Source organism: Patella vulgata, chromosome 7 (assembly GCF_932274485.2).
Source record: "Patella vulgata chromosome 7, xgPatVulg1.2, whole genome shotgun sequence".
Classification (NCBI taxonomy): domain Eukaryota; kingdom Metazoa; phylum Mollusca; class Gastropoda; family Patellidae; genus Patella; species Patella vulgata.
In genome coordinates this window covers 46,601,574-46,623,830 of record NC_065885.2, presented here as the reverse complement: position 1 = coordinate 46,623,830, position 22,257 = coordinate 46,601,574, and the positions used below count along the sequence as shown (strand labels likewise).

The 22,257-nt window shown below is 35.9% G+C and overlaps 1 protein-coding gene across 1 annotated transcript in view; it reads right to left on the bottom strand.

The window, feature by feature from the left end:
* Positions 1 to 251: 251 nt before the first annotated feature.
* LOC126828357 (uncharacterized) overlaps positions 252 to 22,257 on the bottom strand; it is a 209,077-nt gene continuing 187,071 nt past the window's right edge. The window contains exons 19-21 of the mRNA XM_056102298.1: positions 21,025 to 21,103; positions 18,412 to 18,522; positions 252 to 335 (exon numbers count right to left, since the gene is read on the bottom strand). Coding sequence (XP_055958273.1) covers positions 252 to 335; positions 18,412 to 18,522; positions 21,025 to 21,103 — 274 coding nt within the window. The remainder of the gene's footprint in view (positions 336 to 18,411; positions 18,523 to 21,024; positions 21,104 to 22,257) is intronic.

Sequence of the window (22,257 nt, the reverse complement as noted above, 5' to 3'; positions counted from 1 at the left end):
TCTTATTGCTGGTTGCATATATCGACACAAATTCATCATAATTGACACCGAAAACATACAACTTGGAGTATAGTTGACAAAACTATTTTCCAGGTAAATCTTGGATTGTTCGGCCATATTGACAAAACTAGTGGCCAGATGGACACAATAAAATACTAAATATACATACATTTGAATTGGGAGAATTAACATGGATTATATTATGTTCTTCATCTGTTCCTTTCCAATTCCACAAAACAGATTGACCCTATTTAAAAGAAATATATTGCTTTATTCAAAAAGTTTAATAAATGTTCTTCATCTGTTCCTTTCCAATTCCACAAAACAGATTGACCCTATTTAAAAGAAATACACTGCTTTATTCAAAACGTTCAATAAATGGTTTCAACTAGTCTCTCAAATTGGGATCAGCCTTTGCTCATTGAATCAGAGGCTGGTTAGCTACCATATTTTGGGGGGTATGAGTCGACACTAGTGGAAATTTTCATGTGCCATCTCTCGTAATTTCTCACGTCTCGCGAGAGTTCTACTTTAGTTTTCAGTTAAAGTAACCAATCATACATAGGTGCCAGCTGTTTTTTGTAACATTCATCGGAATATTATTACCATGTGCGATCACAAATATCGTGTGTATGTCTAGTGTTTATCTGATATATTGAAATCAAAACAGGTTCAATTGAACCAAGAACGAACTTGGAATATTACTCAAGTTTGTCCTACATTTATAAACTGATCATTTTACATTAAACATACATTATGCAAGAGCTAAATCTACCTATTGCGGGTCTTTGTTTAGGTCTGAAATGTTATACAGTGCATTCTGTCACATGTGACATCGTACAGGATCGTTACAATATGTTGGATTACGCAGAGTGTCGGAATAACCAGTTTTCTCAAAACCGGAAATATTGTAACTTCGAAAACTGGAAGTATTATTATATAATGTATATAGCTTCGAACATAGAACTTCGAATCACCAGAATGTTATTCCCTTTAAAAATGATAAACCTTTCTGTACATTCAAAATTTTATTACATTAATTTTTATTTCATTTAACATGCGTAGGCATTTTGAATAGGTCAAGTCTGTCGTTCATTTATCTTCTTCGCCGTCTTCAGTTGATCGCACTCTTGTCTTTGCTATCAGTGTTCATTGATAATGGGTGTACTCGATTGAATGTTCCGGAATTGAATTCTCTCAATCCCAAAAATAGTGACAATCAAGTGAAAATGGGTACTTTGGGCTACAAAGAATGCATCGACTGGGTATATAAATATCTCATCCAACCATGCAGCCGAAACCTGTTCGTCGAGTTTAAGTACGTCACAATTCTAGTCACACCACCTCTGTCGTCGGGACTGACAGAACTGTGACAGGCTGAATTCCGCGTCACACGATTGCAATTCTGTCAATTTGGGACGTTCCGGACTGTGAACCGAGCATCCTCAGGTCGTCGTCACACGGTTCGAAGAGATCCGTAGGGTGACCAAACTTATAGGTTATTCAGGTTCAATCAGCATGCGCAACGAATGTTTCCAACAGGTGTTAGGAAAATTTTTACGACTGTGAATTTGGGGAAAATTTGTGGATATTCTTGAGCATTTGTCACAACTGTCATATAAGAGATTAAAATTATCAAATTAATCAACAAAGACCCACGGTAGCGAGTTTTAATCTCACAGATAATTGATTGGTGATTGCTTGTTAATCTTTTGTGGCTTCACACCCATCCAGTTTTAATCTCACGGATAATTGATCGGTAAGTGTTTGCTTCACACCCACTGATTGAAGGCCGGATTATACGGTGTCGATTCAATGGAAATCATATGACGGGACGGCTGATTGATGTCGTAATCCGGAACATACAGAGGCGAATTACCCAGAGATTTTTTGGCTGAAGTAATAAGGAAATAAATCGGGACATGAAATTGGTGTCGGATGTAACAGAGTGCCGGAGTGATCAGAGGTCGGATGTGACAGAGTGCACTGTATCTACTATTAACTAGACATTTATTAACAAAACAAGATCATAATCAACCCTCGATGGCATCGGATACTCAAGATTTTAACTACATTAGAACGGTTCGCCATTTAAAAATTTAATTTAAATATGTGAAAGAGAGGCTAAGTCACGAATATAGCTGTGCCCTGGTTACCACAATTCACACATCTTGTCAAAACTACAAACAATGATAACTTGGCTCAGAATGAAGTAATTTGAAAACAAATTTCAATATTTTCATTTTACATTATTTTTTTTGGAGCTATTATAGCAAGAATGGCCAACTCTTTATCTAAATCTAACATAATGTATCTTTAATTAATATTATGGGTCATTTTTATGACGTACATCAGCACAGTAATAAGTTGGGACTACAAGTACAATAAAACTCTGTCTTATATACAGACTTATATAAGGATAGAGGTCGGAAGAACAGTAAAATATGATGATTCAACTTATTCTTCACATGGTAAAATGCGATACTCCGAAGGTCTCGTGTACAGTACCGGTGTCTGATTAGAAAGTTCCTCAGGAATTTCAAATCGCAGTTTCCCCTTGTCAGTGGTGCATGATGGAGAGCCTGGGAAAGACCATAGCACCACTGACTGGACAAGATTTCCATCATAGCACACTGCATTGCGTAAGTCCATCTTCTTTAGCCCAGTCAGTGCATTTCAGTCTCTCAAGACAGTTTACAGCTGTAATTTCCTACATGACCCCCAAATTCTGTAGAATACTAAACCCTATTCTACTGAAAATGGGACAACCCTCCACAGCTAGAGCTCAAGAAGGTCCACAAATTTTATACATATTTCACATTTTGAGTAAAAGGCTGGGGCTGTAACCAAAAAATTGTGGTCTGTTGCGCACCAAAATGCAGCAGCAACAGTGTGATTGGATGGTTGGAATTCAGGTCGGCATAGAGTAGGATTTCGGTTACAAAACTATTAAAGAACTTAAAAATTGCTTTACCCACGGGGCGCGTTGAATTACCCAATAACACCCAACACTGAGAACTACTAACAGGTGAATCTGTCCACAACCCTTATAGAATTCGCTGTCTGACTTGTTATTTGTGCATCTATTTCCTGATTATTACTCGGTATTACCGCGTTAATATTGTAAATAAGGTGCGTTAATTAACAAGGGTGAAAAACTATCTGAGAGGTGAGTAAATTAACGTTCGGGGTGAAAAACTGTGCAACGGTGCAAAACTGTCTGAGAGGTGAGTTAATTAACGTTTGGGGTGAAAAACTGTGTGACGGTGCGTAATATGTGCATCTTACCTTCCATAAAACAGAAATCTCCATATTGATAAATAAGATGACACAACCAACCGAACAGTGGTAATTCCCACACAAATGATATATTTAAACTAAAATTAGCTTTTCACTAAATTTACATCGCATACAATCCAACGATCCTCATTCCAGAACTTGTAACAGCCGTTTTTATGCAATTACAGAATTGTCCTGTGATATAACTATGACCGATATCTAGGTCATATGTTATTTTATTATTTTTTAATTCTGTTTTAAATTTCAAATCTATATTTTAATATTCATTAATGTTTGGTTAGTCATTAGAGGAAGACAGCAATTAAGCTGTCAAGTCAAATTACGACAGGCTGGCAACTAAAGTGGTTGAAAGTCTCTTCTAACTATTGTTTTAAATGCCTTAAGTCTTAATCCTTCGATAATTGTATGTTTATGTCAACACTTTCTAAGTAACTGATTTGTATAAATAGACAAATGTATGTAAGATGATTCATGAGTTGGAGAGACCAGCTTAGGGAACATACTCGTTCGAGGTCTGATATAGGAAATTATAAGTTGTTGAATTGTTGCTGTTAATTATTTGCTCCTGAAATAAAGTGTTGAAGATCCATTCCAAGAATCTGTATTCATTTCTGATACTTAGAGAACACACGTCGATGAGCTACATCAAAGAAACATACACCCGAATTGACACATAATCATTTTTCTTGACTTTGTAGTAATATTGGACTCCCGTGTTATGTTTTCTTTGTGATTGTAATATATAAAACTACAGGTTAAATGGTTTCTTCAACTTTATTATTAAGCTGAACCATAACGTTAATTCCCATCCCAAATATGGAATAAACCTTCCGATTTACCAAGACCTGGGGGGAGAACATTACCTTATTTGGTCTACCAACCATATGTCATAAACAGCTAGAATTTTATGGATATTTTGACTGGTTAGGATTTTACCAAATTATCACTGTTTTTTACATATAAACATGTTGTCCGATTTTATTAGTACGTGGGATCTGACTATAGAAAGAGTGAATCAACAATCTTTCAAAGACCCAATATTGTCTTAAGGACCAAAGTCTTACGTCTTCTATTCTTTCGACTATACCTGGCATACCATATAGTCATGCTACCTGGGGGGAGAACATTACCTTATTTTGTCTACTAACCTTAGGTCAATAAACAGATAGAATTTGATGGATATTTTGACAATAGTTAGGATTTTACCAAAATATCACTGATTTTTACATTTAAACATGTCGTCCGCTTTTATTAGTATGTGGGATTTGACACAATAGAAAGAGTGAACCAACAATTTTTCGAAGACCCAATATTGTCTTAAGGACCAAAGTCTTTTAACTTGTCTTCTATTCTTTCGACTATACTTGGCATACCATATAGTCACTCTACTTATAAAGTTGCATTTAATAAAATTAAAATATTGACCTTAATCTATCGCACGAAATGCAATGTCGTCATTTATAAATATCGAACAGGTAGGCCCCAATTTGAATGTCCCCGGGTATATAGCGAATAAACCAAATTTGCCGTATGTAAATATACTGTCTTCTGTTCTTACAACTACCTGGCACCTCAAATAACTCAGCCATATCAGAAAGCAATATCAGGTGTATTTTATAATGCAGTTTAAAGTGCGATATCACCTTACGGGTCGCATTTTGAAATTTTAAGTAGATTCTTATACGGAATTCCAGGTGCAATGATAAGACATTTGAACCGATTTGAAAAGAATTACTTTCCTTATCAAGGCTTTTGTTTCTTTAAGTGTGTAGCGTGCTCTGTATGGATGTGTATTATTTTCATATTGTCCGTGATAATTATTGGATACATAATTGGATTATTATTAAAGATACATTATGGGAGATTAGATAAAGAGCTGACGGTTCTCGCTATAATAGTTAAAAACTAGATAATGTAAAGGTAATTTGTTGAAAATTTCAGTCAAATTGGTCCACTATGAACCGAGATATCAGCTTTGTAAATTTCCGCCTAGCCTCGTTCATCATTACTAAAGTTAGTACGTTAAAAAGCATAGTCTCGATTATCCATTGTTTTGATTTAATTATCAATGAGCGTTTGCAGCATATAGGATTCTAATCCAGTCGATATTGAAGGCTAGCCTTGACATCGAGAGTTGATTATGGTCTGGATAAGTTAATTAATGTCTAATTAATAATTTAGATAAGATTTCAGGCCTAAAGACAGACCTGCGATAGGCAGATTTAGCTCTTGCATAATGCATGTTTAAGGATCTGTAGTTAAGGTAAACAATATGGATATTGCGTTTATATGTTAGACCACGCATTTCTCTAACAACATGTATGGTCTAGCGTTTAAAAAATATCAGCCCAAAATGTAACTGACACATCAATGTTTCAAATATTTGGAGTATTTTCCAGTAGCAAAAATAAATCAACGATTAGTTTCAAAATTATTTATGGTGCCGAAAAACATCAACTACATGTATTTGCATATCAGTATTGAGGTCAACCATGATAGATAGATTTTATTACATAAAACACCCTTTCGGGAAGCATGTAAATTATACATTATGGTCAGCATAATAAATACATTATAAAAGTGGATGAAAAATAAATAAAAAAATTGATGAAAAATATATAAAAAGTGGTTGTAAATTACATAAAAAGTGAATGTAATGTACATTTATATACATTGAGGGAGTATGTATGATTATCGCGTAATTCGACATAAAATTCGGTAAATAAAGAGTGATTTGAATTGCTAAAAAAAAGATGAAATATGTACAATATAAATTATACTCTCTATACAAGACTACAAGGTGACAATTGGTTATTGAAGGGGATCTCATTTTAGACATTGTTTCATTTGATTAAACGTCTAAGTTCAAATATTGACCTTTGATTGATAGTATGCATTGAAGGCCAAGCCATTGGCGCCGAAATGAAAAATAAAAATCAGCATGGTATTGTATCTGTCCCGTGGATTCAGGGAAGATTTTAGAGGTCCATAAACTTATGATTACTGAATGATAGATCTGCTACCGATAGAACTAAACGATATAAATACTTGGGATGTGATGTGAACATTTAAATAACACTGTCTATATTTCTAATCGTTTTTTTTAAAATACAACATTAGAGCACTGGTATCCTGTATATAAAGTTAAACTGGGGGAAAGTATTGTCATCTTTTTGCTATGGTTGATCGATCAGAATGTTTAAAAACGTTGACCTATATAGGTGTTGCTTTACAAATGTGGTGTTTTGATACTTGATTGGGGCCATAAAGTAATAAACTAATTAACAAGCTACATGGATCATTTATTTCAACCAAAATGTGTATTAGAAGTTGCTGTCTGAATTGCGGTTGTTAATTTCTGTTTATAGATTTATTAATTGATTGTTTTCGCTAAATTAAATCAGCGGCTGCCAGGCAGGATACGCCCACATTTTCGAGAGATGGATAGAGAACAAGCTAAAAAGAAAGTGATTTTTCGTACATTCAGGGGCCATAATTCAGGAAGTTAAGGTCCGATATGCGTGAATATCGAAATGAACCGAGATCTTTGGGTTACAAACTTACATTTCAAGTTTCAACAAAATCGGATAAAAATTGTGACCTCTATAGGGTCCACAACCTTGATATACCATATTTTTACGCTATTTGAGAAAGAACGGCAGCCATTTCACGAAATTCGAACTCAGTCGTCCTTAGGGTGTAACGGGGATATAATAATACGTTTTTTTAAATCGGATAAAAATTATGACCTCTATAGGGTCCACAAGCTAAAAACGTGATTTTTCGTAATAATTCAGGAAGTTACGGTCAGATATGCGCGAATATCGAAAGGAACCGAGATCTTTGGGTTATCAACTTACATTTCAAGTTTCAACAAAATCGGATAAAAATTGTGACTTCTATAGTGTCCACAAGCTAAAAACGTGATTTTTCGTACAAATAGGGGCCATAAACCATGAAGTTTCGATCCGATACATGCCAATATCGAAAGCAGCCGAGATCTTTTGGAGATAAACCTATATTTCAAGTTTCGTCAAAATCGGATAAGAATTGTGACCTGTAGAGTGTCCACAAACGTTCCGATATGCACGAATATCGAAACCAACCGAGATCTTTGGGTTATAATCATACATTTCAAGTTTAAACTTAATCGGATAAAAATTGTGACCTGTACAGTGTTCACAAGCTAAAAACGTGATTTTTCGTACAATCAGGGGCCATAATCCATGAAGTTACAGTCAGATACATGCCAATATTGAAAGGAACTGAGATCTTAGGGTGATAAACCTATCTCTTGATACATGCTACCTGTTTTATGGAATAACATACCATTCAGTTTATGATGTTGTACATATCTATATTCTTTAAAACAAACTATTTAAAACACTGTTATTTAAACGGGCTTTTAATAGGCATTACAGGTCCATAATCTTGATTTTTTTTTAATATGATTAATTTCACTTTGTAAAGTGTCCCTTAACAATTAAGTTACATTGAAGGGAGCACTATAATAATATATGGTGTATCAATATCGCCCATGCATCTGTTATCACTCGTCACTCCAGTCAGTTATATAGAGGGATAAATCGTGTTTTCCTTTTGCGTTTGTCACTTCCGATTGTAGAAACATTGATTACGCATCTATCGTAGCAATGATCTCTGTGATAAAATAATATTTGGAACGTGTTTAACAAGTTCTATCACATGTGATAATGACTGGCACCAATATTGTCCTTTTATATATGTATAACTGTAACAAAATTTCGATTTAAAGTATTAATATTGTTTTGTCCCCTTTATTTGGTAAAACATCTCTCCGATGATGATAATAAATATGAATTACTTCTCCGTACCAGTTGGAAACAGAATTGTCTAAGGTCTAAATGAAATGTGAAATCACGCAATCCGGTTATATAGTACAAATTTGAAGACACAAATAATAATTTGTCGGAAGACGAGATTAAGTATATTTACGAGAAGTATATTTACTATTTATGAGAATCAGTATATTTACACACGGCAAATTTGGCTTATTCACTATATACCTGGGGATATTCAAATTGGGGCCTACCTGTTCGATATCTATAAATGACGACATTGCATTTCGTGCGATAGATTAAGGTCAATATTTTTATTTTTATTAAATGCAACTTCATCTATAACTAGCATGACTATATGGTACGCAGTATAAATGCCAGGTATAGTCGTAGCAATAGAAGACAAGCCACGAAATATGATTACGTGACAATTCGGGCGTATATGTTTCTTTGATATGTTATATCATGGGACAATTCTGTAATTGCATAAAAAAAAGGCTGTTATAAGTTACAAGTTCTGGAATGAGGATCGTTGGATTGTATGCGATGTTCATTTTAGTTAAATATATCATTTGTGTGGGAATTACCACTGTTCGGTTGGTTGTATCGTAGTATTTATCAATATGGAGATTTCTGTTTTATGGATATTGCAATTTACGCATCGTGGCGCGTTTTACTCTCTATACTCCCGTAGATATTCAAATTGGGTGCTGACGTCTGGGTATTCATAAATGACGACATTACATTCACCTTTCCGTATACGATATATTATGGTTCATATTTTTATTTCATTAAATGCAACTTTATATATATGGTACGCAATACAAAAGACGCATAAGATAAACGTAGATCATAGCGAGCACACACGCCTATCTAAAGACCTGTCTTTAATTATACAAAGACCTGGGTAAAACACACGGTCAAATGATAAATCGCACGGTAAAAGTTTTATTTCCCAAATTTTGATTTAACACATATGTGTCAGATAAAGCCTATTGGTCCTTGATTATACTCCTGACAATAAAGGATTAGTCAGAATCGTACGCGTAAATAACAAATCGTCAGAAATCGACAGACCAGTGGATAAACTTGTGTTAATCTTTGAAGCAGATACATAGATACAGTAGAATCTGTATGAGCAGCCACTCCTATTCAGCGACATCTCCTTGTAAGCGGTCACGATAAATTCCCCCCGTAGAAATTCTGTTGTTTCATCTCTTTATTCAACGGTCACTCATCTAACGCGGCCAGCAGTCACTATTTTACTAATAAATTCAACAAAACATCGCCCATTCAACGGCCATTGTTGAATGATACCATCTTGTCGTTCTTTGTAACACCCCCGCTAATCCTGTGAGTAGTAGTTAATTAACTGGGCCCCCACTGATCAGGTAAAAAGAAATGTAAACATAACAATCAACCCAGGATTATCTGTTAATTAATCTTTTGTTTTATTAAACGACACATTATTTGATACTGATTGAATAAAATAAAAGTACCGAGTTTTGTCACGATCATCTAGTATGTCTCTTAGCGCCTCCTATAATATTACATACAGAGTTACACCCCCTGTAAATAGGTGATAAAATTAGCGATGTTTTTTGTTCATGTGCTTTTTTGATAAAATAAAATGTATTCATCGATTTTCTTCACAAAAATGGATAAATATTATCGAATGCATCACAATGGTAGACAGTAGTATCGAAGGTTGGTACAAAATGACAAGTTTACAGAAGTTATGTCCGAGATTTGAGTAAAGAATTTTCGTCCGGCTCAAGATTCAGCGACGGCCAAATTTACCGCTTCTAATGCATCCAAGCGTAATATTTAATTTATGTCGTCACAAAAAGCAACGAGATTTTATTAAGAGGCCACTCCCGTTAAGTTATGTCCGAGATTTGAGTAAAGAATTTTCGTTCGGCGCAAGATTCAGCGACGGCCAAATTTACCGCTTCCAATGCATCCAAGCGTAATATTTAATTTATGTCGGCACAAAAAAACAACGAGATTTTATTAAGAGGCCACTCCCGTTAAGCGGTCAGTTGTGAAAATTCCCTTGGGTGGCTGCTTAATGCAGATTCTACTGTAGTTATTTTACTTTTATTGACACTTTAATAAAAATTATTCTCAACAAATTCATAACAGTGATTATGGTAAGACTGTAAATGTGATGTGCATGTGTTTGTTTATAAATGTGCATTTTTAAATTTAAGTCATAATTTTAGAGATTGGTACAAAGAGCATACTAACATGGTAGAAAATCGTTTTGTCATTTATTTTATTGCATAATTATATGTATTAGAGTATCATTTATCAGTCACAGCAGACCTGTCATCGTTTCTATTCAAACTGTTTGTCATTCGAATATTGTTGTCACATTGTTTAGTGTCTCAAATTTTGTCACATTTGCATGGTGACAGTATGGTTGCACTTGATTCCAGGTATTGTACACGTCTGATTACCGATCCTGTTAGTCATTTATTGCTGTCAATTAAGTATGTTTTGCATAACGGTATAGCAAGTTAGTCTGTACATTGAAATCTTCACTTTGGATTAGGTTTGTCTATAATGTTTATGTCTTTACAGTCAATCGCTGTGTCAACACTGTGTATACAACACCGAATGGTTTACTTTGATGTTTATACTATAGTAAAGTTTATCAACACTGAACCTGTTGTATTTTGTGAACCAGAATAACCAATTTGAAGAGTCGTTCGAAGTCGGTCTTCCCTTTTTGGTTTCGATCCTTTGGTCATAATTGCGTTGCCTGCGTATTGCGTATAGTAGTATCACTGAGTGCCTTCTATATGTGTACCATAGTTCCCACACTGACCTTTTTGTAAAAGCGCTGACCTCCACTCCGCCACCCATTCTTCGTCAGAAATTAAAAAATCTAATTCGTCACCGATACGGGGAGATCCCAACGAGCGCGTGGGGTTTGGGGGCCCCAAGAAAATTTAAAAATTTTGAAGTGATTTTTTGCATTTTGAGTGACTTATTAACATATCTGGAAATGTCGCCGAGATCAACCTGGGACACTATAAGGCACCATACTATAAGGAAAGTATAAGAAATTTGGTGGACGACCGTGACTACAACGAAATCTTGTTATTGGTATGCACAGTGACACATTTTGTTCGACAAAACGAGGACTTTCCGAAATTCAGTAGAAAACCGTGACTGCAACGAAATCTCGTTATTGGTATGCACAGTGACATGTTTGGTTCGACAAAACACCAAGGACTTTCCTTTCTATTCTAAAGTACGTAATCATGAATGTGCCAGGAAATAACTGATAGATTCAAAGAAGCACAGAAACATATCCAGTGATGTATAACACTGTATAACACAATAACTGGAATTTTAACACCCGCATTTTGACATTTTAAATACTCGCCATCGCCTCCTCCCCCCCCCTCTCTCTCCCTGTCTCTCCCCTCGCCATCGCCTCCTCCCCCCTCCTTTTCTGACTGTCTCTCTCTTTATTTTCAAGTTATGAAAATATGAATTTGTCAGAATATTATTTGCATATTTGAAAAGAGCAATAAACATGCTTTTCAGTGATACATAACATGATATAATGAATTTTGTACTAAGACCCGTATTTTTACTTTAAATACCCCCACCCCTGTCTTTTAATAGAGTTTTTTTACCACCCAACATTTTTCAAGATATGCAGATATGAATGTGCCAGAAAACTATTTACAAATTTAAAAAGGCAGTAATTGTGCTTTTAAAGTTATTTAACATATTTGAAATTTTGTATGAAGACCTGTATTTTAACATTGATTGCCGCCCCACCCCCACTTGATAGAGGTTAGTACCATCCAAATGATCTTTTCTCAGGTTATGAAAAAATTATTTAAATATTTACGAAGAGAAATGAACGTGCTTTCACTGATATGTAACTACAACATGATATCTGAAATTCTGTATTAAGACCCGTATATTGCATATCCCCCCCCCCCTCCTTTCTTGTAATCATAGTACCATCCAAATTTGATCGTTTGTTAAGATTAAGTAAATTTCTTATAGTGTGCCAGGTTTATTTCCTCTTGAATACGTGCTGGCTTTTAGTGTGCCAGGCTGATTTCGGCCCCTGTTACATTTCTTCTGGGATATTACGATTTTTGATTTGTCCAACAGTTTAGACGTACGGGCACTAGTCTCTAAAATCGAAGTATCGTGTGCTAAAGTATGTAAATTAGGTTGACAGGGGTCATATGTGGTTAATCATGGTATAACTTTCTTCTTATTAATATCTTTGATTTTGTATTGCAGTAATTCATTTCTGTTTTTTGGATGGACTTTGTTAAATTCTTTTTTGATGACTTTAGTTCTATATCCCCATTGTTTTAGGTAGGTTTCAAATTTAGTTAAAGATACTTTCCCATAAAAAATAGTTTTTCGGGTGGTTATTTCCAATAAAAATATGTCAAATTTGGTATATATGGAAAGTATAGACACCCAATCTTACTAAAAAAAATACTGGATTACCCGAAAAACGCCCATGGGTCAAGCACCGGGCAAAAATGTCAGGGTATCACTAACTGGCAACCCAACTGTTATCTGCCAGCTTTTTGTGTGCCAGCTTTAGTGAGGGAGCGGTTCTTATTTCTTGATCAAATGGTTAGGTGGTTTTGTGAACATTGAGGGGTGTCAACGTAAAAAAGAAGTTGACAGAAATAATTAAGAATTTACTTAGGCCTCAATATGTATGGTAAATGTACAGTAAGTAATGATAAATCTATTCTGAAAAATGGACCCTCCCACAATGAAGCTAAGTCATTGCGTCTAACAACAGCTTACTTATAGCTATAGGTATTCCCGGCAAATACAAAGTTTTGAGAGGGAATTGAAGCAGGTTTTTGATAGATTGGTTAATTTGAATATGTTTTTAGTCCAAATATATCATCAAATCACAAAGTTTGTATGCGGGAATGTATCTTTAAATGGTAACTGGTCCATTCAGGTTTGCTGCAAATACACTTAATGCGGATGGCCCCACTGTAAACTATGGAATTGAAGATATGATGAGGATGACAGCTGGATGTTTTAAGATATTGATGACTAGCCGTTTCTTTGCAGAATAAATTAGTTTCTAGTTTGTTGTGATGATTGATGACTTTTATGTCTAAAAACTGAGACTTCAGTATTACTGATATTCATAGAGAATTTGATTTTAGGGTGCTGTTGGTTGAGGGTTATTAGAAAATTTTGGCATTCTTCCAGGGTAGACGAAGAAATGGCCCATATATCATCGTTAAATTGATAGTGTTCATCTGGCCTTTTAGGTAAATGATTCCAATATTTTTTAACCGGTAAGTCATATAAATATTACTATATGTAACTGCGAACGGGGTCCCCATTGCAGTTCCACTGATTTGATGGTAAAATTTTCCATTAAATTCAAATTCATTGTTAGTAAGTATAAAATTAGCTAGTTGAAGGATGGCGTTGATTTCTTTAGGTTGTAAATTGCTGTCTTCTTCACAAGCTACTTTAAGGGCTTCTATTCCTTCTATTATAGGAATATTAGGATATAGACTAATAACATTGAATGTGAGTAGGTAGGTATTATTACTTATATTTATATTTTGGAGTTTTTGAAGAAAATTAGTGGTGTCTCTCAGGTTTCTGCAATGGGTTTCAATTTCCAATCAAGCCAATATGATGCTTTAGCTGTGGGAGAATTAGTATGACTGCAAATAGGTCTTCCTGGAGGGATTTCACCTTTATTCTTAGTCTTATGTATTTTACCCAAGATGCAAAATTATGGAGTTCGCTGTTTAAGGCCAGTGAAGAATAGCTTTTTTCTCGTTATCCGGTATTGCCAAATTAAGAATTATTTTCTCAAGGTTCTGATGAAACATGTGGGAGTTGTCACTGGGTACTTCTTGATACATGCTCAAGTCATTGAGGTGTTTAAAACATTCCTTAATATAATCCTGTTTGTTCCATATAATTATACCACCACTTTTGTCACTATTGCCAATTACAATATTTGTAGCTGCTTCGAGTAGATAGCTTGTTTCTTACTTTATGTTCTCTGTAATTTTTCAACAGTCTATACTGATGTTTACAATGCAACTCAAGGGCTTCATCTCTGTTGAAAGGAGGTGACCAATTCCTCTTTATATAAAGAGAAGGGGACTTTAATACACCTTGTCATGAATCTTATGTCTGCACTGTGCTTGATAAAATCCCTCAGAACAATAGAGCCAAACTCAATATTGCTGAATCACTTTGGATCCACAGATTAAACACTGTATGGCCTAGTGCTTTAAATGAAATGCCTGTAAATTAATTCTACACCTTTTTTAAACTATATATCGTCGGTGAGCTATCAAAATTGCGTATATCGTCAAAATTTCGTATATCCTTTTTTCCCAGTTTCTAAACCCCCGGCGTCTGGCGCGAATTTCTATCTGGGTCTCGTAATTCCAAACCAATTAGAAATACTCATTTGGAACACGTGAACAAAAATTGTATTTTGATTGGTGATTATTTGGTATCGTAAAATTTCGTACCTCCGGTGAATTTGATCGTCACCTTCTGTGATTTTGCCTAGCTAAACAATTGGACTTATAGGTGAGCAATTTGTTATTTTTATAACTTAATTAATGTTTATGATACTTATCAGACATGAAACTCGCTAAAAGAATATGAACTATCAATCGGCCTTTAGAGTTCTGAATTATGATGATATTTAGAGATAGACTTCCTATGTATGCATCGTGGGTGTTATTTATTAATAAAATTGGTAAATATATTTTCTACATATTCATTGCAGCAATGTATTAGCTTTGTTTAAAAATATAACGAATACGGAGTGCTAATAATCGTATTAATTTGAAATTAGTGATATACGAGAATATAACATAGGAATATCTCTGACGTCTAAGCCTGTTGATAATCAAGTTAAACATATACGAATATTTGATATGTAATATTTGATAATGCCTTGAGGTGTTTATCGTAAGATTTTTAAAGATATTCCCAAATTATGTTTTAGAAAATCAACAAAATGGGTGATTTTTCAAGAGGAAAATTGTTACTAAAAATGGCTCTAAACTCTAAAAGTAATAGGCCTTCAAATCCAGGTGAAGTGGAATCAAGTTTGGCATTTCAGAAAATTTCTAAGGAGCCTGTTCTTACGTGGAACAGGAGAAGATCTCAAATATTTTCATCTGGAATTTCAGTTGCGAAGACTGACATAGGCCTATTACCATCAATGGTTGGCATTACCAAGGAAACGTCTGCACATCGAACAATACTGTCTATACCTACGTCGACACCAAAACCAACACCCAACTTATCCGCATCGTCTCCGTACTTGCTTGCGATGCTTTGAGTTGGGCAATTTCACTGACTCTGAGAGTGAGTTCGATGATGATGATGATAGAGATCCAGAATGGACACCAAGAAAGAAGACTTCTATGTTTGAACTTGACTCTGAGGATGGTGTACAGCCCATTCTTGATGATGATATTTTGACAACTATCATTATCGATTCACCGAATACAACCATAAAAGGCAATTCTCGTGCGGGTATCCTAAAGACAGCTGCAGCAACTAAAAGACGCGTTTCGGTATCCAATACAGAGAAGGTCAACCATGCGCGACACTTCCTTTACGAACTCCCGACATTACCTTCACATTATTGTAGGTCCTCTTCGAAGAAACATTATCTTGAGCCAGTCTTTACTAGTGCTTCTGAACTATACAAAGTGTATGTGAAGGATTGTAAACACAATGCTAAGCTGTTCCTTCGCAGGAAGGCTTTCATATCCATATTCAATGATCTTAATTTGGGCAAGAGGCGAGAGCTGAGAAAGCTGCAGACAAACTTCGTTCAGAAACTGAAGATAAGGTTAAAGATGTGACATTAGATCTCCAGTCCTTGTTATTATGTCCTTTGCTTACAGCTAGTTCCATGTACTACAAGACGAAATTGGGATGTCATAATTACACAATTTTTGATCTTGCGAGCAAAGATGTGGTCAATTACTTTTGGCATGATGGTATTGGGGACCTTAATGCAAACACTTTTGCCTCTTGCTTAAATGATTATATAAATTCTATCGACCATGATGTCAAAGAACTTATTTTGTATAGCGATAGTTGTACATACCAAAATAGAAATGTAATTTTGTCAAATATGTTACTAAAAGCTGCCACAGAGAGAAATAACCATCGTGCAAAAATTTCTTGAAAAGGGTCACACTCAGATGGAATGTGATTCAGTTCACAGCACGAATAAGAGAAGAATTTGCGGTAAACCTATTTATATTCCACAGAATTATGTGGACTTAATACGTACAGCAAGAATAACCCCACTTTATAAAGTGAAATATCTTACACATGACTTTTTAAAAACTTTCTTGCTCTTAGGTTATTATTCCACAATTCGTCCCGGTGCACGTAGTGGTGATCCTGTAGTTACGGATATTCGTGTTTTGCAGTATAAGGATGGTAATATTCAGTACAAAACAAACTTTGCTGATGAGTTTAATGATCTCCCTAGACGTAATAAAAGGTGTCCTCCGTCAAAGAACGACCCTCTGGGGCTCCATTGCTTATACGTCGCCCCACTTAAATTCAAGTCAAAAAAGTACACCCATTTACAAGAACTTAAAAAGGTATTACCCTCTGATTACCATCCTTTTTATGACAATTTACTTCATGAGGCATAATAAGTTGAATGTGTCAATTATGTTGATTATTTGAAGTACTCGTTTCATTAACTTATATGAATGAATTTACTAAAATAATGTTGGGTTTTTTTTTTTTCATGTTTTGTAAGGTTTAGCTAATCATAGTCCTACATTATGAAGTTTGTTATTATTTACTGTTGTTATATTGTAATTAACTTGAAATATCCACGTCCAGTAGACGTGTTCATGTTTTGTTTTAGTCAAAATAAATTAATAATGAACATTTTTGTTTGATATCTTTATTTTAACATTAGCTTCAAAATTTCGTATATCTCCAAAAAAGACCACATTTTCCTATTACTACAATGTCAAAATTTTGTATGTGTGCTTACGTAAAATTATATCATTATTTTCTGTTGTGCTTATTATCAGTAAGTAACGTGTAAAATAACGTTTCCCCGTTCCAAATTTCAAGATGATACAACAATATCCCACAAATTTATTCAGTTTTTTGTTCCTCCTGTAAAATTTGTATGCCTTCGTATACACCACTATACGCAATTTTGATAGCTCACCGACAATATCATTTAGCTTATTCTTTATATTATGTCATCAAAGTTATAACGTCATATTAACATTATGACATCACTTGTTACCATGACTAACCTTGTACTTCAACTGTATCATTTGTGTAGCTTGTATTCTGTGAAGAAGTAGGTTTTTAGACTTATGAAACGTTACATAGCATAAAAGATGGTTTTGTGATACCCATGACTTCTGTTGGCTAAACACAAGACACACAAACATTGGGCGTGGCTCTGTCCCAGGGGGTCGGGCATGCACACAAAATAATAATGGAGGTCAGTCTGAGAGTATAAGGAATAAGTATAAAAAAGTTTTCAAGACGATCAATTAAGAATTGTGGGCTTTAAGTGACACACAAAAAGAAAATGGGTGTGGCTCTGCCCCTGGGGGTTGGTCATTCACCACAAACAATAGAGATGTTCCTTAGGATAGAAGGAACAAGTATGCAAAGTTCCAAGGTGATATGTTAACAAATGCAGACGGGCATGCACCAAAAACAATAGGGATCATCCTTAGGGTATAAGGAATTCCTACGAAAATTTTTCAAGATGATTGATTAAGAATTGTGGCCTGTTGGCGACACAGACATGCAAAAAGAAAATGGGTGTCGCTCTGCCCCTTGGGGTGGGGCATGCACCCCAATGGTAGGGATTTTCCTTAGAGTACAAAGAATAAGTATGCAAAGTTTCAAGATGATACGTTAAGAAATGCGGCCTGTAGATGACAAACAAACAAATACAAGAAATGGGCGTGGCTCTGCCCATGGGGGGTCGGACATGCACCAAAAACAACTGGAGATTTGAAACCATGTCAGCTGACCCAATGACAGACTTTATGATACAGCGCGCACGTACTAACCATTCGGCCATCCAACCCCCCTAGGGTACAAGGAATAAGTATGTAAAGTTTCAAGATGATCACTTAAGAATTGTGGCCTGTAGGCGACACACAGACACACACACAGACAATGTGGACCTATAAAAACTGGTGACATCAGGGATTGATAGCAGGCAAAGGCCACAACATAAAGCAAAAAAATGTAAAATTCTTACTGTGTTTAGATAAACTTTTGACGGATGAAATCCTTTTTTATCTACACGTATTGTTGTGTTATCATAACGATCATCACATATAACACTACTCAGTTTTACTTGATCAGTAATCTAAAATATAGTGAACAATTCAAATATAAGGTAAAAATTAAGTTTAAGATGTAAATTTAAAGGAGGAGGTATAATTATAAGTTACTGTTATATATACTATTCAAAAAAAGTAGGGGATATTTGATTTTTAAGTGTTATTAAAGTCACCTAATGAAACTGACGAAGAAACAAATGACAAAATGAAATGAAGTTCACATTCATCGATTTATTCCAAATGATCGTTAGACTAAGTAAGGCACAGACTGACCATTATAAGGGTAAAATGATACCCGGGGTCAAACAGCAAAGTTACCACAGCATCACAACCAAGTCAGTAACAGGTAAATCCTCCTCTGTTTGCCAAACAAGCATAGATCCGACGTGGCATACTCCTAATGAGACGTCTAAGGTCATTTTGGTCCAGATTGTCCCATTCCTGTTGCAACGCAGCAGCAAGTTCTTGGACATTGGCAGGACGTTGTTGACGTTGACGTAACCTCTGTCCAAGCATGTCCCAGACATGCTCGATGGGGGAGAGGTCGGGACTCAGTGCTGGCCAAGGTAATGTGGTGATGTTCTGTTGTTGGAGGTAACCTGTAACGATCCTGGCCCTGTGACATCTTGCGTTGTCATCCTGGAAGATGAAACGGCGGCCATGACGTCGTGCGAACGGCACAACATGGACTGCCAAGATGTTGTCCCGGTAGTACTGGCCTGTAACACGCCCTGCAACAACATGTAAAGCCGTTCTTCCATCAACAGTGATGCCTCCCCACACCATAACAGAACCACCCCCAAATCGATCATGTCTGATGACGTTAACGCCTTGGAAGCGCTCGTTTCGACGACGCCACACCCTCCTACGTCTGTCCAAAAAATCAACAGTGAACCTTGACTCATCTGAAAACATCACATTGCTCCAGCGTCGATTATCCCAGTGTTGACGATCCCTACACCAACGACGTCTTGCCTGAATGTGATGATCTCTCAAACAAGGGATCACGCTAGGACGTCGGGCGCGAAGGTGACCCCTATGCAGTCGATTCCGAATCGTCTGGCCACTCATTCTCACACCAGTGTCTGTTTGAAGACGAGCGCTGATCTGATTTGTTGTGATGACATGATTTCTCAAGGTTAAGGTACGGATAAATCGATCCTGGGCTTGAGTTGTCGCCCTTGGTCGACCTGAGCGTGGTCTGTCCTGTACAGATTGTGTATCACGGTATCTGGACCATAGCCTGCTTATGACAGACTGAGAAACATTCATCGTCCGCGCCACAACCGCCTGTGTTGTGACGATCTGTAGCATGCCAAGGGCACGTAACCTTTCATTTTGGGTAAGCCGACGCTTATCAAAATTTGTTTTCTGGTCACTAAAACAATTAAACTGATGTTTCCACCCTGGAATTCAATGCCACAATGACTGTAACATTCAAAGTCAGAGTCGTGCAAATCTTGGGTTGGACCCCCATGATGATCCCAAGCATCACCTGCATTCCATGCGGTAGCTATTGGTGCGTTTGGGCGTCACATGTAACTGGAAATGTTTCTTCTGTTAGGTTCTATAGTGACTTTTTTCGTAGTCATTTGCATATTTTAGTATTATGCCCCCAAAATCAAATATCCCCTACTTTTTTTGAATAGTATATGTCAAATGTGATTCTATATTCTGGCAGTCTCTTTAGCCCCACTTTAGGTCATCTGACAAAACAGGTTTTAGAATTGGTTGTTCTTAATTTTTACACTTAGTGGAGTGTGTTACATTCAAGCGTTATTCAAAGGCTATATTGTAAGATTCCTTGGTTAAATGAAAACTTAACTGCACGCTTAATTTATTGGGATTAGTATAATGTGTATTTTTATATAATTATTGTGATTTTTATAATGTGTATTTTTATTCCACCAATGTTTATTTACAATGTTTTCTAGTCATTTATTTGTAGTTGTCAGCAATATGACATTTTACACCTTACCAAGTGTTGAGTTCAGTTATTGGATGAGGGACACATGCTCTCTAGCTAACTTGAGTGAGGTTAAGGTACTATCTTTATAGGACATTAATAAAAGTGTTTGATGGTAATGCTATAACAAACATGCACAAGAAAATAATGGTAAGGTAAGACATAGGTGTCTTAATTGCTTCAGTTGCATTCATCATCATTTGATAAATTTATATACAAACGAATACAAGAACATGTTGCAAGTAATACTACTGCCTAATCTGCACAATAACTTCAAACACAGGACCTACTATTTTAATCTGTGCTTTGAAAATCTGAAATCCATGCTTTGAAAAAATAGTATATATTCTCGTGAATCTGAAAATATTGTACAAGGATTCTGAACAAGAGAGCCACCAGCACTCATTGATTATGTTGTTGGGCTTAGTATCCAGTCTTATGATTTTTTTTACTTTTTGTTCCTTAAGTTTCGTGTTTTGACGCACCCCATACCATTTAAGCATTAAAAATTAACCAATTTATTGCATTTATCAAAATGACATATCTGTATGATCAAACTTACTGTGACTTTCTTCTTTTGGAATGATTTACTAACTAGATGAATAGAACCACTAGTACTCACTGCTCTACCAATACACCGCCTACAAAATGAACAAGATATGCTTTAAAAACAGTTGCCAGGTACACAATGCATAAGATACCTGAGGAGTAAATTAAATGGTGTGGCATTATGATTCTTTTCAGGCCTAGTCGTTTGAAAATCTCAGGAGAGCATAAAATACATCCCTGAAAAAGTTTAGGAGCGTGATTTACACTCTTTCCTTTAAAATAGATGGAATCTTAAAAATATTATATTGTTCTTTAGCTATTATGTATCTGGGGATATTTTGCTTATTTAATTGAATAAAGATTCCAAAATCTGAGATGTTTTGTACATTTGTATTTCATCATCTGGTAATAAAATTAAAATTAATTCCGAAAATTTAATAATTATTCCAACATCATAAGCTGAGAAATTTATGTAGGTCATTGATATCAATAAACAGTTTGATTCATAAACTGGGCTAATAAAGACGGGCTATGATGGAAATTTTGCCCGAACAGCAGCCTACTCTTATATCGAATTCCAACTGTCAAGGGATCGTTTACGTGCATACCAATGTGTACACGGGACCTTGGTTTTTCGTCCATCTAAACGACTAGACAGCTGTTCTTGGCGGGCCCTCCATCCTGCATCACTGACAAGGGGGAACTACACTGGAAAATCTGGATGAACTTTCTCGGCCAATGCAGGGCCAAACACCCGACCTCCAGGCTAGCGAGCCAATGTCTTACTCACTTAGCCACCATGTCCCCCCTCCGATCCAAAATGAATATTAATAGTATTAGAGATAAGAGTGGCTATAAAGACCTGGTTATTCAGAGTGTCAGTGACTAGTTGAGTGTTAGTGACTAGTTTTGTCCGTATTGAAGTCTTCAGATTGATTGGACTCACGTGGCAGGCATTTTTATTATTCCACGGGGGTGTCCATGATTACCAGGGTAGATCGCTTACCGGGGTTCTACAGAGTTTTAAAAACTTGGCGGGGTTACCGGGGTTGGCATCTTGGCGGTGTTTGCAAATATGTTACCGGGGTCGATAGCTCGCTTACCGGGGTTGTACAGAGGTTTGACAACCGATCGTTTAGATTGAAGTGCTAGTGTCCATAATTTTGCTAACTAGGATGCCTTTGGTTGGTTTGTAACATTATAACTTGTCATAACAATAAAGGGATAGTATATGGACAAAGGTGTT